Raw genomic sequence first — 14,691 nt, 5'->3', positions numbered from 1 at the left:
GTTCTATTGATGCATGGTTTGTTAGGATCGGACAATATTTGGCTGAGATTCAACTATATGAAAAACTAGAATTGAGGGTGCTAAAAAAAAACTAAATATTGAGAAAATCACCTTTAAAGTTGTTCTTAGCAATGCATACTACTAATCAAAAATTACGTTTTGATATATTTAGAGTAGGAAATGTACAAAATATCTTCATGGAACAGGATCTTTACTTAATATCCTAATGATTTTTGGCATTGTAGGGTTAGCCCTAACCCTAACCCTAATTGTAAAAAAATTAAGACAGAAATACATTACAGTTGTAAATTACAGTAAACATTATTGTTAAAACGATTACAAATTTAGTTAATTTAAGCTGTAATAAAATAAAATATACATATTAGATGGAATACTTGAACTAGATGAAAAGTAAAAAAGTTTGTTTTTGCAACTAACTGAACTAAAATTAATAACAGGAAACGAATAAATCATGAACTAAAACTGAAAAAAAAAAAAATTATATATAAAAAAAAAATTATAACATACTTTGATATATATAACATGGCACTAAATGGTTACCATTTTTATATACCTTGGTATTTATTGTAAGTTGTTTCAAATAAACCCTGTTATTGTCATTGTACATGTCCAACAGTGTTATTAGGAATTGTTTCTTATTTATTTTTTATGATTTACTGCAGAAGTAAAGAGAATGGTTTCCACGAGCGTCCTCCCGCATCCCTAGAGCCTCCTGCCAAGAGGATCTGCACCATTAGCCCCGCCCCCCGACACAGCCCCGCCCACCCGCTACAGCTCCCCGCCCACATCCACCCGACTCCGCCCCCTCTGCAGCACTACGCGCTGGATGACATCAGCACACCTCACCTGTACAGAGAGCCACAGCGGATCCTGGAGCTGAAGGAGCGACCGCGGCTGACAGGTAACACACACAATATGAGCAGAAAGACTCGACTGTTTCTGAAGTGCGGAAGATCTGACGTGTTTCGTGGATGTTTTTAGGCAGTAACGGAGGCTATCGTGAGGAACCTGTAGACCACAGACTGACAGACAGAGAGTGGGCTGAAGAATGGAGGCATCTGGATCATGTAAGACTGCAAAACCTGGCTTGTATATCACCAGAAAATCATGAATAATAATAATAAAAATATACTATTATGATATTTTTATGTTATTATGTTTAGGTTTTATTTTTATATTTTGGTTATGGTTTATAAAAAAAAAAAAAAAAAAAAAAAAAAAAAATTATATATATATATATATATATATATATATATATATATATATATATATATATATATATACATATATACATATATATATCAACAACAACAGATAATACATGACTTTTTAGTCAAATCTGTTTAATTAATTTAAATTTTTCAAATGAAAGATCTTATATTTTTTAATTCACACATAACATTATTTTTAATATTATAGTAGCTAAATTAAAGCAATAAGCCCCAAGAAGCCGTGGTTTACAGTGAATTTATAACAGTTATAGGGCATTGTTTAAAATAAACCCTTAGCTGTTTCAAAGTCACTGTAAACCACAGCTTCACGGGGATTATTGCTTTTATAAAACGGTTATTCCATATACGTGCTAAGGCTTCACAAAATAAAACAGAGCAAATAAAGTGTAATGATAAGAATAAAAAGATTCCGTCAAACGTAACAATGTAGCTCCTCAGAAACAGTTGTGGTTGCTACAAAGTGGTTGCCGAGCAACAACAGACGTAAACAAAGGTGTATGTTAATAGAGTGATTTAGAACAGCTTCGAAAGTGGCTCAGCCAATCAGAATCAAGGACCGGAACTAATTGTTTTATAGAAGTGTGTAATGTGTGTTTAAGTTATTATAATTTTTTTGTCTATTGTGAATTTGTGCTCTGAGTGTTTCTACGGTGTCTCTGGTCGTAGGTGCTGAACTGTATTGTGGACATGGTGGAGAAGACGCGGCGTTCGGTGAGCGTTCTGCGGCGCTGTCAGGAGTCCGACCGAGACGAGCTCAATTACTGGAGACGACGATCTAACTCAAACGATGAGGGACGCAAGAACGGATCGGCCGCAGGGAACGTACCGTTCAGCAAGACACACAGCCCTCTGTCGGCCGAGGGAGTCAGCGCAGGTCAGGAGCTCAGAATCATGATCCAACTTTCACCTTTCTTGCTGCAGACATTTTTATTTTCTTAGACTTTAATGGAAGAGTTAATTTTTCAGCGTTTTAGACCGGGAAAAAAAAAAAGTTTAGAAATTGTAAAAATCGCTACTTAATCAAATTCTGACTTTTATGGCAGTCACTATATGACCACAAAAGAAAAATAAAATTTGGAATTGATTTGTAAAAGCTAAATTGTCTTAAATAAAAAGAGTCACACTTGTGTTGTTCGTGGTTATGAAATGAATGGGAAATGTGTAAAAATATGAAAATACAAAAAAAAAAAATTGCTTGCAATATACAAATCATTCATAATGTAGGAAAAAAGTGCACAGCAATAAAGGGGTGACTAAAATTATAAGAGTGCAAAACAACAGAATTAAAAAATTTGATTTAAAGGCATTGACTCAAAATATAACAGAAATTAATTAGTTAGAATTAATTTTTATGTATTATTTTCAATGGGAAAAATGTATCATAATCATTGCATAAATATTAAATAGTACCATGGAATCTCTCAAAATACAAAAGCAAAAATATTTTCAAACAAAAAATAAATTACATTAAATTCACTGAAAATAAAAATAAAATTCTATGGCCACGAGCATTCTTTGAAAAGAAACTCGTACAGGTTTAGAACAGTATGAGAGTAATTAATTACAGAATAAAAATTTTTGTGTGTACCGTCCCTTTAAGTGTGTTTTAGATACAACTAACAGACGAAGTCGTGTGTGTGTGTGTGTGTGTGTGTGTGTGAGTGTGTGTGTGTGTGTGTGTGTGTGTGTGAGTGTGAGTGTGTGTGTGTGTGTGTGTGTGTGTGTGAGAGAGAGAGAGAGAGAGAGCCTGCTGATGGAGCAGGTGTTGTGTATTTGGGTCCAGGCTGAGAGAATATCGTCTCAAGCGCCGAGGTCTGGCCGTGTTCCTCACAACCATCTGTGACCAAACGCTGCCCAAAACTCTCCAAGCAGCTCGCGTGCCTCTATATCCGTCCCTCCTGCAAAGTGTTTCAGTGCTAATTCACTCCTAATATCTTTGTTTTTGTGTCCCGCAGACTCTCAGAGGGATCTTCCCCTGCGCTCCGGCTCTGGATATGTGCCTGATGAGATATGGAGGAAAGCCGGTAAGAGCAGCGACCCAGATGCACCCTGGGAAACCTGTTTTCTCCCCTACCACCTGTTCATCACGCTAGTTTCTCATTAATCACACTTTCAGACTCAAAGCTCTTTGCTGGATGTTTTATCGCAAGGAAATAGCGTGCACCAAACAGAACGTTGATGCATGTGTGGTTTGATTGTGCAGAGGAAGCGGTGAACGAGGTGAAGCGTCAGGCGATGGACGAGGTGCAGAAGGCCGTCGCCGAGGCCGAGCAGAAAGCCTTCGAGATGATCACCGCCGAGAGAGCCAAGATGGAGAAAACCCTCGCCGAGGCCAAGAGGAAGGCCACCGAAGATGCCATACAGGTCATCAACGAGCAGGAGGACTCCAGCGAGGTGAGCGTGATGCTGCATGCACTGATATACCAATGCATCATGAATATTTAAATCGGGTCATCTTTTCTGCCTTCGCTTTTATGCAAATGAGGCTCATTATAAGGCAAACATTCACCTGACTGAATCAAGATTCGGTTCTTTTTAAATCTAAACTGGGTGCTTAAATGTCACAGAAAGTGCATGCAAATGACAAATAGCACTATTAGAAGACACACAATAAAAAATGTATATACAAACAATAAAATAACCAAATTTGGGGTTTTTATGTTAAGACTTTTTTGTTCACCAAAGCTCCAATTATTTGATCAAAGTTACAATAATAACTTTTAAAAATGTGAAATATTATTATAATTTCAAACAGCTGTTTTCCATGTGCATATCTGTTAAAATATAATTTATTTCTGTAATGCACCAATGTATTTTCAGCATCAGTCTTCAGAGTCACATGATCTTCAGAAATCCTTCTGATATGCTGATTAACTGCTGAAAGCACATTAATTATCAATGTGGTAAATGTTGTGCTGCACAATATTTGTGTGGAAATTGTGAAGCATTTGATTTTTAGAAAGTTTAGAAAGAACAGCATTTATTTTAGATTTGAGAATTCATTTGAGAATCTTTATGCATGTGTGTTATCGCCAGTGAGTTTGTTTATTAAAAGTTTCCATTTTGATCAATTTAGTGCATCTAAAAGTATTAATTTCTTTAAAAAATACTTTTCAACAGTAGCATGCATACCATGGTATTAACTGATTTACCAACGAGTACCATGCTACTACTAAACATATGTATGTAATTTTTACTTTTAAGGTCAGTCACATTAAATGTGTCCCTGGAGCACAAAAGCAGTCTTGAGTCTCTGGGGTATATTTGTAGCAATAGCCAAAAATACATTACAAGTGTCAAAATTACAGATTTTTATTTTATGCCAAAAATCATTAGGATATTACGTAAAGATCATGCTCCTTGAAGATATTTTGTAAATTTTCTTCCGTAAATATATCAAAACTTAATTCGAGCAACATTAAACATGATTTTCTCAATATTTAGATTTTTTCGCACACTCAGATTTCCAATAGTTGTATCTCAGACAAAAATTTTCCGATCCTAACAACATATCAATTGAAATCTAATTTATTCAGCTTGCATACGATGCAAAAATTGACCCCTGTGACTTTAATGCATGTTTGCTTTAATGCACCCTTTGCTGATGAAACATCCTTCTGGAAGTGTCAGTGTAATGTTTCTGTGTCTAAAGTTGTCTCTGGTCCTCAGTGCTGCTGGAACTGCGGTCGGAAAGCGAGCGAGACGTGCAGCGGCTGTAATGCGGCGAGATACTGCGGCTCCTTCTGTCAGCACAAGGACTGGGAGCGACACCATCTCATCTGCAGCCCGGGGCTCCAGGCGCAGCCCAAATCCATCTCACGCGTCCTGGCCAAAGCCATCCCGAGTCCCAGCCTGGAGAAAACCTCCAGAGCGTCCACCCCAGCCACCCCAGTGTCCTCCTCCACACCGGACACCGGCGGACACTGAGAGGGTTTTGACCGCCGGACGTTCAGACACACTTATGGACAGAGGGACGTGTTTTTAGCACTGCTCTGCGTGACTCCGCTTGCTTATTTGATGCAAACCTGATCTGTTTTACCCGCACAAACTGTTGTCAGTGATTCGTGAGCATGTGTCTGTAAATACAATATCAGAGCAATATAAACGTGATGGATTGACCAATGCTGTGACCTGTTGATGTCTATCATTATTATCGGACGGTGTTCTCAGAGTTGCCACAGAGAATGAGTGTGTGTTAAACACTGATCACATACAATCAACAGATGAATGCAACCAAACCTGCTCTGTTCGTATCCACATGCAAAGCTCTGCCATCTCAGGAGGATGTTCTATGTAAAGAATTTTATTTTGTCGAGTCGAGGTGTTTCTTTTCTTTGATTTCCTCGTCGGCGTCTTCAGCCGCCTTCGTTTCGTACGGTACACCACATGTCGATTTATTTTTTTTATTATAAGAATGTGTTAAAATATAACGGTGCAAGAGAATGTTTATTTTGTGAGCTATTCTTTTCTTTTCTTCAAGGATTCTTAAATGTTGTTATGAAGTAGATATTAAAAAATAAAGACATTAACGTGAGCTCAGGCTTCGACGATTGTTTTTGGATTCAATCAAGTCATGGAGGTTTTACTCTATTTTGTAGAATAATAAGATTTTAAAAAGTTAAAGTTGGGAAAAAAGAAGAAATGCATTATCACAAGTTTACTTTATAATTAATTTGATAATCCATCTTTTTAATTATAATTATAAGGTGCATAGTTATTGCACCGACTCTATGTATATTGTTATAGATTAAAAAGGTTTGAGAACATTTAAAAAAAAAACATTTTTTATTTTTTATTTAATTGTTTAAAATATTTTACAAATTATATATGATATATAAATTATACACATGTATTATTATCATTATTTAAATAATTTATTACTACATAAATTAATCACTATGTCCACAAATAAAAAAAAATTAACAAATATACAGTGTGACATCCAACATAAAACACATTTTCAGCATTAAACATCAAAACTGAGGGGAATAAATCACAAATGTTAATTTTCAGATGAGAAGACTATTATTAAGAGCAATTCAAAGGTTGACCTCTGTGGTCGAGATGAAAATGAAATCTCTTCGTAAAAGTGAGTTTTTATGGAAGATGACAAGCGCTTTTCCACCTTTCACCACTAGATGGCAGAAACACACTGATTTGATCAGCTTCAGTCACCCTACACAAGGAACCCACTGCAGATTTGTGGCCAACTGTAGCTGGATATATGGATTAAAAACCATAGACTGAATATAAAAGGATGTGCTTGGAGCAAAAGACCCCTAAAGGTTTTATAATGCAGATAAAGAACCAATAAATGATAGTGATATTTCACACATTTATCTACATTTTTGTTGGAGCATGCATCACTTTTCATATTCACAACTCTTTTTTTATGCACCATCAAGTAGTTTTGATCACAGCTGGTCTTCAATCTTCAAATTTCATTCTTTTTTTTTTTTTTTTTTTTTTTTTGTTTGTTGGGAAAAGCAAAACAAATCCTAGATTTGACTTTTGAATCATAAAGCTTGGTTTTACCATCACTTTGCATTTTTAGTTCTTGAAATGCAACCCACGTTGAGCTTTTGTTTTGTAGTTTGAACATAATGATTTCTGAGAGAACTGATGAGCAGATTCCCTTATGCTTTGATGCTTTGGAGGTTTAAACATGAACGTTAATGAAGACAGACAGCGTGGGTTAGACATTCATCACATGCAGATGTGTGTGTGTGTGTGTGTGTGTGTGTTCCATCTTCAACATCTCCTCTGTCATCACTACCATGTAATAAAGCTGCTTGACATTTAACAGTGTTTCGGAACAACACGACATGATTAAACACATCGATGACGGTAACGAGCACAAAAACCAGCCAGAAATAACATCTGAATTGAAATCATAATGTTATCGCTTCAGCACGCACTTCTGCCTTGGATTTATTTGTCCTTCTCAGCGAATTGGCACGACAGAAAACCCTGTTCAGTTCTTAATCAAACACAAAGAAAAAATCTGATCGCACACAGACTGCGGGTTGAAAAAAGTCACATTAAAGGGTTAGTTCACCCAAAAATGAAAATTATGTTATTTATAACTCATCCTCATGTTGTTCCAAACCCATAAGGCCTCCGATCATCTTCTGAACACAGTTTAAGATATTTTAGATTTAGTCCGAGAGCTCTCAGTGCCTCCATTGAAGCTGTGTGTACGGTCTACTGTCCATGTCCAGAAAGGTAAGAAAAACATCATCAAAGTAGTCCATGTGACATCAGAGGGTCAGTAAGTGATTTTTTGAAGCATCGAAAATACATTTTGGTCCAAAAATAGCAAAAACAACGACTTTATTCAGCATTGTCTTCTCTTCCGTGTCTGTGTGAGAGAGTTAAAAACAAAGCAGTCTGGATATCCGGTTCACAAACGAATCATTCGATGTTACCGGATCTTTTTGAACCAGTTCACCAAATCGAACTGAATCGTTTGAAACGGTTCGCATGTCTAATACGCATTAATCCACAAATGACTTAAGCTGTTAACTTATTTAATGTGGCTGACACTCCCTCTGAGTTCAAACAAACCAATATCCCGGAGTAATTCATGTACTCAAACAGTGACTGACTGAACTGCTGTGAAGAGAGAACTGAAGATGAACACCGAGCCGAGTCAGATAACGAACGAACGATTGACTCGTTCACGAGTGAAGAACCGTTTCTGTCAGACATGTCCGATTCGTGAACCGAGGAGCTGATGATACTGCGCATGTGTGATTCAGCGTGAAGCAGACCGACACACAGAGCGTCTGAACTGAACTGATTCTTTTGGTGATTGATTGTGAACTGATTCTGTGCTAATGTTATGAATGCGGGTAAACCGAAGGCTTGAATCAAGGGCAATCATCGCCAATGACGCCATTACGCAAAAGAACCGGTGAACCGTTTTCCTAAACCGGTTTATTGAATCGAACTGTCCTAAAGAACCGGTTCGTGGAAAAGAACCGAACTTCCCATCACTACTGGTGATCCGAAAACAGATGCAACCGGAGCATGACTCGAGAACGACTCAATCGTTCATTCGTTATCTGACTCGGCTCGGTGTTAAATATGGTTATGACTTTTGTTATTCATTTATATTTTATTAAAACCTGCACAAATATTTCTGTTGACTTCCTTTCTTCAAACGCTCACAATTTAGTCTTTGTTTTAGTTTTAGTTAACGATAACGACTTCTAAAAACCACCAGAAGAGGGAGACAGAGAGAAAAACATCAATACTAGCATCATGCTTATTTAAGTACTGCACTGTATGTATTTATTTTTGTATATACAATTTTTTGCATGTTATGCAGTGTGCATACTTCTTAAGAATTAAAAGTATTATGGAAGTTTGCTCCAAATGTTCATTTTTTGGTGAAGTATTCCTTTAACTACTGATCTGTTAAGCATCATCTAATGTGATGCAATTAATGCCATTAAATTCTTCTGGTGTTACTAATATATTCCTGTCATAAATAAGGAAGCAGATATTAGTATTTATTCAAGTGCATGTTTGTTTGCGAGCTTTTTGCACATTTTTTAATCACTGTCCAATGACGAGAACTTAAAAGTCCCAATTACTGCCTGAACCCTGAATGTTTCTCCATCGTTTCAGAAAACAATGAACCGTGTGTTTATGAGAGAGCGAAAGGATCTTAACTAATTACTTGAAAAGATGTCACTATAATATTTCTGTATTCTGATATTTCTAGCATGCCGCTTTATATTCATAAATACACAAACACAGTGATCCTAAGAATATTAGTAAGTTTAAAATGGGAGAAGAACAAAACTACACACAAAATACTTGTTCGACTTTTATTTTCATTCAATGCACTAAACCACATAAGGTGAAACAAACTAAAACAAAAAGGTCAAGTTTCTGTTTTTCAGTTAAGATGCATAAATAGTACAACAACGAGCAGGTTTCCATGTTCAATAAATCAGTCAAACCAGGATCTTTGAGTGTCTATGTAGCAAAGTAAAGGAGTAGATCACCTGAAAATCATCATTTACTTAACTAGCAGATCATTTTGCTAGTGTTACCTTAATTATTTACAAGAACACATGAATTCTTGTTTTTCTTTGTGTTGTTCTGCTCTCAGATTCGCTGTATCTGCAGCTTTGTCACATAACGGAGCAAAATACGCTTTGATTTTCTATACATGCGAGGAATATTACACCCATGCCTGTTAGTGTCGAGTTGAGCATGATTTAGAGCTGATGATTCAGATCCGTTCCATTCATGAGTGTGAATCTGAATTGGATGCTGAATTGAGAATCTACCCAAATGCAATACCAAAGAAATTCAAAATTCAATACAGATATAGGGAAATTAATTTCTTCAATATAAGCTATAAAACATTCATATTTACAGCATTATTTATTCCGTGACATGTAGATAAGATAACTTTTATCAAACCAATTAAAATATTTACCACAAAACTGTACACCAGACAACTTAAAAATAATGATTAGATATAAAAACAAATAATAATGCAAAATAAATATTACCATCAAAATATGAATCTATTGATATATCGTAAATCTGTGAAATTAAGTGTTCATTCACTATAGTCCATAAAAGGAAAAGCAGCTTATTAAATAAAAATTAAAATGCAATTAAATTAATTTCATTTTAATAAAATAAATTTTATTTTAATACAATTAAATAACTCAATAATTAAATTTAATGAAAAACATTATTTAAAATAATCTAATTTTGCATTTATATTAATTTCTTTGAATTTTATCTGAATTCAAAATGTAGATAATTTAATTCAATATAAGAAAATAAGAAATAATTAAAGTAAAATCATTTTACAGAACTTATTTGAATTTCTTTCTATTTTCTCTGAATTCAAAATTGTATTAACTAAATATTTAAACATAATAGAATATAGAAATAAAACACTTTTAAAGCATTTAAATTAAATGTATTGGAATTTTCTCTAAATTTAAATAGCTCAATAATTAAACATAATACAATTTTAAATACTTTTACAGAATTTATATCAATTTCTTTATGTTTTCTCTGAATTCAAACATTTTTGCTTCCTGTTTGCAAATTTGTATAAATTCTGAATTCAGTTCTGAATGATGCACAACCCTGTGTAACATGTTTTGTTTTCAGTGAACTATCAGACAGACGTTATCAATAAAATGCAACACAAAAAAAGATGATTCATCCAATTTTAAAGGTCTGTTATTAATTCAGAGACACAACAGAGTCATTTTTCAGCAGTGTATTCTCTTGCTGCTGTTAGTTGTTTGTCATGATCCACCAGGACGCTATGAGAAACAAATAGGTACATATTAGTCATAACTTCTCATTAAAGATCAACAGCCAACACTTTCGGCTCTGGGGTTCGTGTTTAAATCCATTTGCCTGCAGGCTGAGACAGATGCATTCAGCGTTAAACATGCAAACCAATGAATGATGTCGCCCACACGCTCTTACCTGGCATGAGCATCGTGGAGACGATCTCTGGATCCTCCAGCATGTCTATGATGCAGCGCTGGAACATCTTACTTGCGTCAGACTGCAAATAACTGCAGAGAGAGACGACAGACGTCAGGAGAAACAATCCAGCTCACATTATGAGATGCTATAATCATCAGCGTCCTCCAGATGAAAATAGAAGCAAACATTCATTTATAGGTGAACAATTTCTTTAAGTCTCAGAAATGAAAAAAAAAAGAAAGTGTGTGGAATGTTTGGAGCCAGAAGCGGTGAAAAAAAACAGCTTTAAATAAGCAAATTAATTTCCCTTGTGTATGAAATGTGAGTTAATCTCTTTAAGGATTTTTTTTTAATGCATTAAAATCAGGTGCACTGGAACAAATCATCATGTGACACTGAGGACTGGAGCAATGATGCTAAAAATTCAGCTTTGATCATGGAAATAAATTACATTTTACAATATATTAACAAAAAACTTATTTTAAATATTAATAAAATTTCACAATATTACTGTTCTCACTGTATTTTTGTTCAATAATAATAAATGCAGTCTTGGTGCGCAGCAGAGACTTCAACAACATTTAAAAAAATCTTACAGATCTCAAACATTTAAAGATCTTTTTTCTTCTTCTTCATATATGGGAAACACAGCATCTATTAAAGCATGCGCGTGCACACACTCCCTCCACAGGAGATAATTACACCTCAGTATTATTCCCTGCAAGTTATAATTTACATTTTTATTTCTGAAATGATGTATTTCTTAAATTAGATGACTCTGTCTTTGAAATCTATGAGCAGATGAGATTCACACACATGTACTTCACAACACCGTCAGGTGAAGCTGCACAAATGAGATTAAGTAACACAAGATGTCACGTGGAACTCTTCTGGATGAGTGTGTGTCGCGCTGTGTGTGCTCCTGAAATGTGTGCTATTAGACGAGCCATCTGCTAATCTGAAATGAGTCTCGTTAGAACCTCTGGCTGAAACTCTCGCACACACACACACACGCGCGCACACACACACACACACTTATCTAAATATCATAATGAAGAGATACATTATCATTCAAATGTTTGGAATAATTAACATTTTTATGTTTTTGAAGGAAGTCTCTTTTGTTTACCAAGGCTGCATTTATTTGATCAATAATACAGAAAAAAGTAATATTTTGAAATATCTTCAAATTTAAAATAAGCATTTGAATATATATACAGTATATTAAAATGTAATCCATCCCTCTGATTCAGGTCACACAATCCTTTAAAATATACTATCTTTTTAATATGGTAATGAATCATTGTAATATGAGATGTTGCTCCATAATAATTTTGTGAAAGCTTTGATGATTATTATTTTTCAGGATACTTTAATGAATGGAAAGTTCAAGAGAGTAGCATTATAAATGTCTTTACTGCCACTTTTTTATTAGTTGAATACATCCTTGATGACAAAAAGCATTAATTTAATAACACACACACACACACACACACACACACACACACACCTCATCCAGGATATACGGTCCTGCCAGAACTCATAGATGATATAGCAGCTCTTCTCAGGAAGCTTCTGGATGGAAACACTGAACGAGAAACAGACAGACACACAATCAGTGCAAACATCATCTGATGAGAGCGTTCTGCTACTAAAACTAGTCTTTATATTTTGAGTTTCATACTCCATAAAGCCTCATATTTGATACACACGTCTCTAAATGATCAACATGATACTGTTAAACCTGTTTCACACACGATCTCCTTCATGCTTTCTGATTGATAGTTTAGAGTGTTTTATCCAGTCAGAGCTCTTTTAATGTAATTGTACAAGCGTCCAGCTTCTGCTCTCAAATCTTTATCTGATTGTGATCAAGTAAAGGTCAGAATAACATCAGTAATATCTCCAGATGAACTCTTTCTGGACTGAAGCAGCTCAGCTTTACTTGATTCTCCATCAATCATGTTTTAGAGTCTCACATCTGATCCTCAGGATCTTTTGAGGAGCTTTACTTTCACTGTTCCTCAGCGGAGGAATGATCTTCACAAGCCTCCAGAACATCTCACATCTTCTGAGGAGAGTTTATATCTTCAGCTCTCAGTCACTGTGTTATATGTGCGGATCATTTACATCTCATCTCACTGAGACGACGACTGATGTTTATATCATTTCATGTCAGTATCTGTTGTACTGATTTACTGTACATTACAAGCTTGACAGAAATATAAGAATATTCACCATCCTTTACTATATCAGACTATAAACATTTGATAAAAACAACAACAAAAACAATTTGATTTTGTCTTCAGTAAACTGTTACATTTCAAATTTACATGTCAGGCTTTTCACAGTCATTATAATATGATCTATATCTTCGTGATAATAACTCAACGTAATAATTTGTGATTTGTGTGTGTGTGTGTCTCACTGGAGGTTGTCGTTCTGATTGGTGGTGGTGTCTGCGTAGGTCTTCAGAGCCTTCTGGAAGTCCTCAAGACCGTTCTCCGTCACGCTCATCTGTCTCTGCACCAGAAGAATGTTCTAGACGAGAAGAGCAACTCATCAACATATGAATGTTTATGATGAACATCTGTCACCCTCATGTCCTTCTGTGTGATGGTTTTAAAATGCAATGAAAGTGCATGACGCTGACCCGTTGTGAAAAATAAGCAGTGTTGGGGAAAGTAACTTGTAAAAGTAATGCATTAAAAAAATTTCGTTACTTGGTTAATTTTTATGGAAAGTGATGCTTTACGTTACTTTTGCATTAACTTTTAGTGCTGGCTTGCTAATACAAAAGCCTTTTAACACCAAAAGTGAAATCAATACACCTCAGGCTTAAATCGTTTTATTAAAAACTTTGCATCACTGCATTTGTAGTAAAATAAAAAATAAAAAAGCATTTCTGCTAATAGTCTATTACTAACACAGTTTAACATGGTGAATTCCTGCATTGTGATGGAGGATCTTGGAGCTTCGACAGATATAAAACACGGACTGGACTTCTGAAGGTGCGGATCGGAGCACTCACTGATTTGTATGTGCTGGCCAGTGTATCTTCTTTTAGCGGCTCCAACTTTGGACTCTTAAAAAGAAACGCAAACTCAAATGAATCTTAACATGCGTGCTCAGAACAGAAAGTTTATTCTGTTTGATGGGATGTTTCAGTGTATTCTTCACCTGACACTCCAGTTTGTCGATGAGCTGCTGTAGTCTGTTGATCTGAGAGCACCAGTGTTCATCTGTATCCACTGTAACACCTGAGACACACCAGCGCTCAGCACACAAACACACTCATCACCAGCAGGGTTGTTCTTGATAACTAAAAATAGCACGACTGTATTCGTCTCTTTTTTACAGACATGACGGGTTTCGGACTTAATTGCCTAGAATGTCTGTTTTGTTTTACTTTTGTTTTCATACTTGTTGAAGGCATTGACTGACAAGAAGTTTAACCAATCGCATGCCGCCGTTTTACATAATCAACCAATCATGGTGGGACAGAGGGCGGATCTACATCTACAGAAACAGACTAAAGCAATGCAAATATGCGTACAGATACTGTATAAGGACAGAAGAGAGCAAAACAAAGCCAAAACTGACATTTTTGGTAATATGGTCACCATACTAAAAATAAATATAAAACAAACAACAAAAAAATGTATTTAAAATGAAGCTGCAATAATATATATATATATATATATATATATATATATATATATATATATATATATATATATATATATATATAAGCACAAAAATTATTAACTGGAAATAAATAAGCGTGTGTGTGTGTGTGTGTGTGTGTGTCTGCATGTGTGTGTGTGTGTGTGTGTGTGTGTTTTGTGTGTGTGTGTGTGTGTGTGTGCGTGTGTTTTGTGTGAGTATGTGTGTGTGTGTGCATGTGTGTGTGTGTGTGAGTATGTGAGTATGTGTGTGTGTGTGTGTTTTCTGT

General features: G+C 35.4%; 2 protein-coding genes across 5 annotated transcripts in view; one reads left to right on the top strand and one right to left on the bottom strand.

The window, feature by feature from the left end:
* LOC128016046 (protein CBFA2T2) overlaps nt 1-5,787 on the top strand; it is a 30,303-nt gene extending 24,516 nt beyond the window's left edge. For 3 of the 4 annotated variants that reach the window (XM_052600363.1, XM_052600366.1, XM_052600365.1), the window contains 6 exons: nt 684-922; nt 1,003-1,088; nt 1,920-2,127; nt 3,209-3,277; nt 3,457-3,647; nt 4,923-5,787. In XM_052600363.1, the coding sequence (XP_052456323.1) occupies nt 684-922; nt 1,003-1,088; nt 1,920-2,127; nt 3,209-3,277; nt 3,457-3,647; nt 4,923-5,180 (1,051 nt within the window). In that variant the 3' untranslated portion in view covers nt 5,181-5,787. The remainder of the gene's footprint in view (nt 1-683; nt 923-1,002; nt 1,089-1,919; nt 2,128-3,208; nt 3,278-3,456; nt 3,648-4,922) is intronic. The other variant, XM_052600364.1, reaches the window with a different exon arrangement.
* Nucleotides 5,788-9,077: 3,290 nt separating this feature from the next.
* The window catches only part of LOC128016047 (N-terminal EF-hand calcium-binding protein 1), a 31,284-nt gene continuing 25,670 nt past the window's right edge, over nt 9,078-14,691 (bottom strand). Inside the window, exons 8-13 of the mRNA XM_052600367.1 lie at nt 13,917-13,996; nt 13,768-13,821; nt 13,165-13,277; nt 12,247-12,324; nt 10,734-10,825; nt 9,078-10,564 (exon numbers count right to left, since the gene is read on the bottom strand). Of these exons, the coding sequence (XP_052456327.1) occupies nt 10,536-10,564; nt 10,734-10,825; nt 12,247-12,324; nt 13,165-13,277; nt 13,768-13,821; nt 13,917-13,996 (446 nt within the window). The 3' untranslated portion in view covers nt 9,078-10,535. The remainder of the gene's footprint in view (nt 10,565-10,733; nt 10,826-12,246; nt 12,325-13,164; nt 13,278-13,767; nt 13,822-13,916; nt 13,997-14,691) is intronic.

This window comes from Carassius gibelio, chromosome A6 (assembly GCF_023724105.1).
Source record: "Carassius gibelio isolate Cgi1373 ecotype wild population from Czech Republic chromosome A6, carGib1.2-hapl.c, whole genome shotgun sequence".
Taxonomy (NCBI): domain Eukaryota; kingdom Metazoa; phylum Chordata; class Actinopteri; order Cypriniformes; family Cyprinidae; genus Carassius; species Carassius gibelio.
Note: the sequence above shows the minus strand (reverse complement) of the source record. Positions and strands in the feature narration are given on the sequence as shown.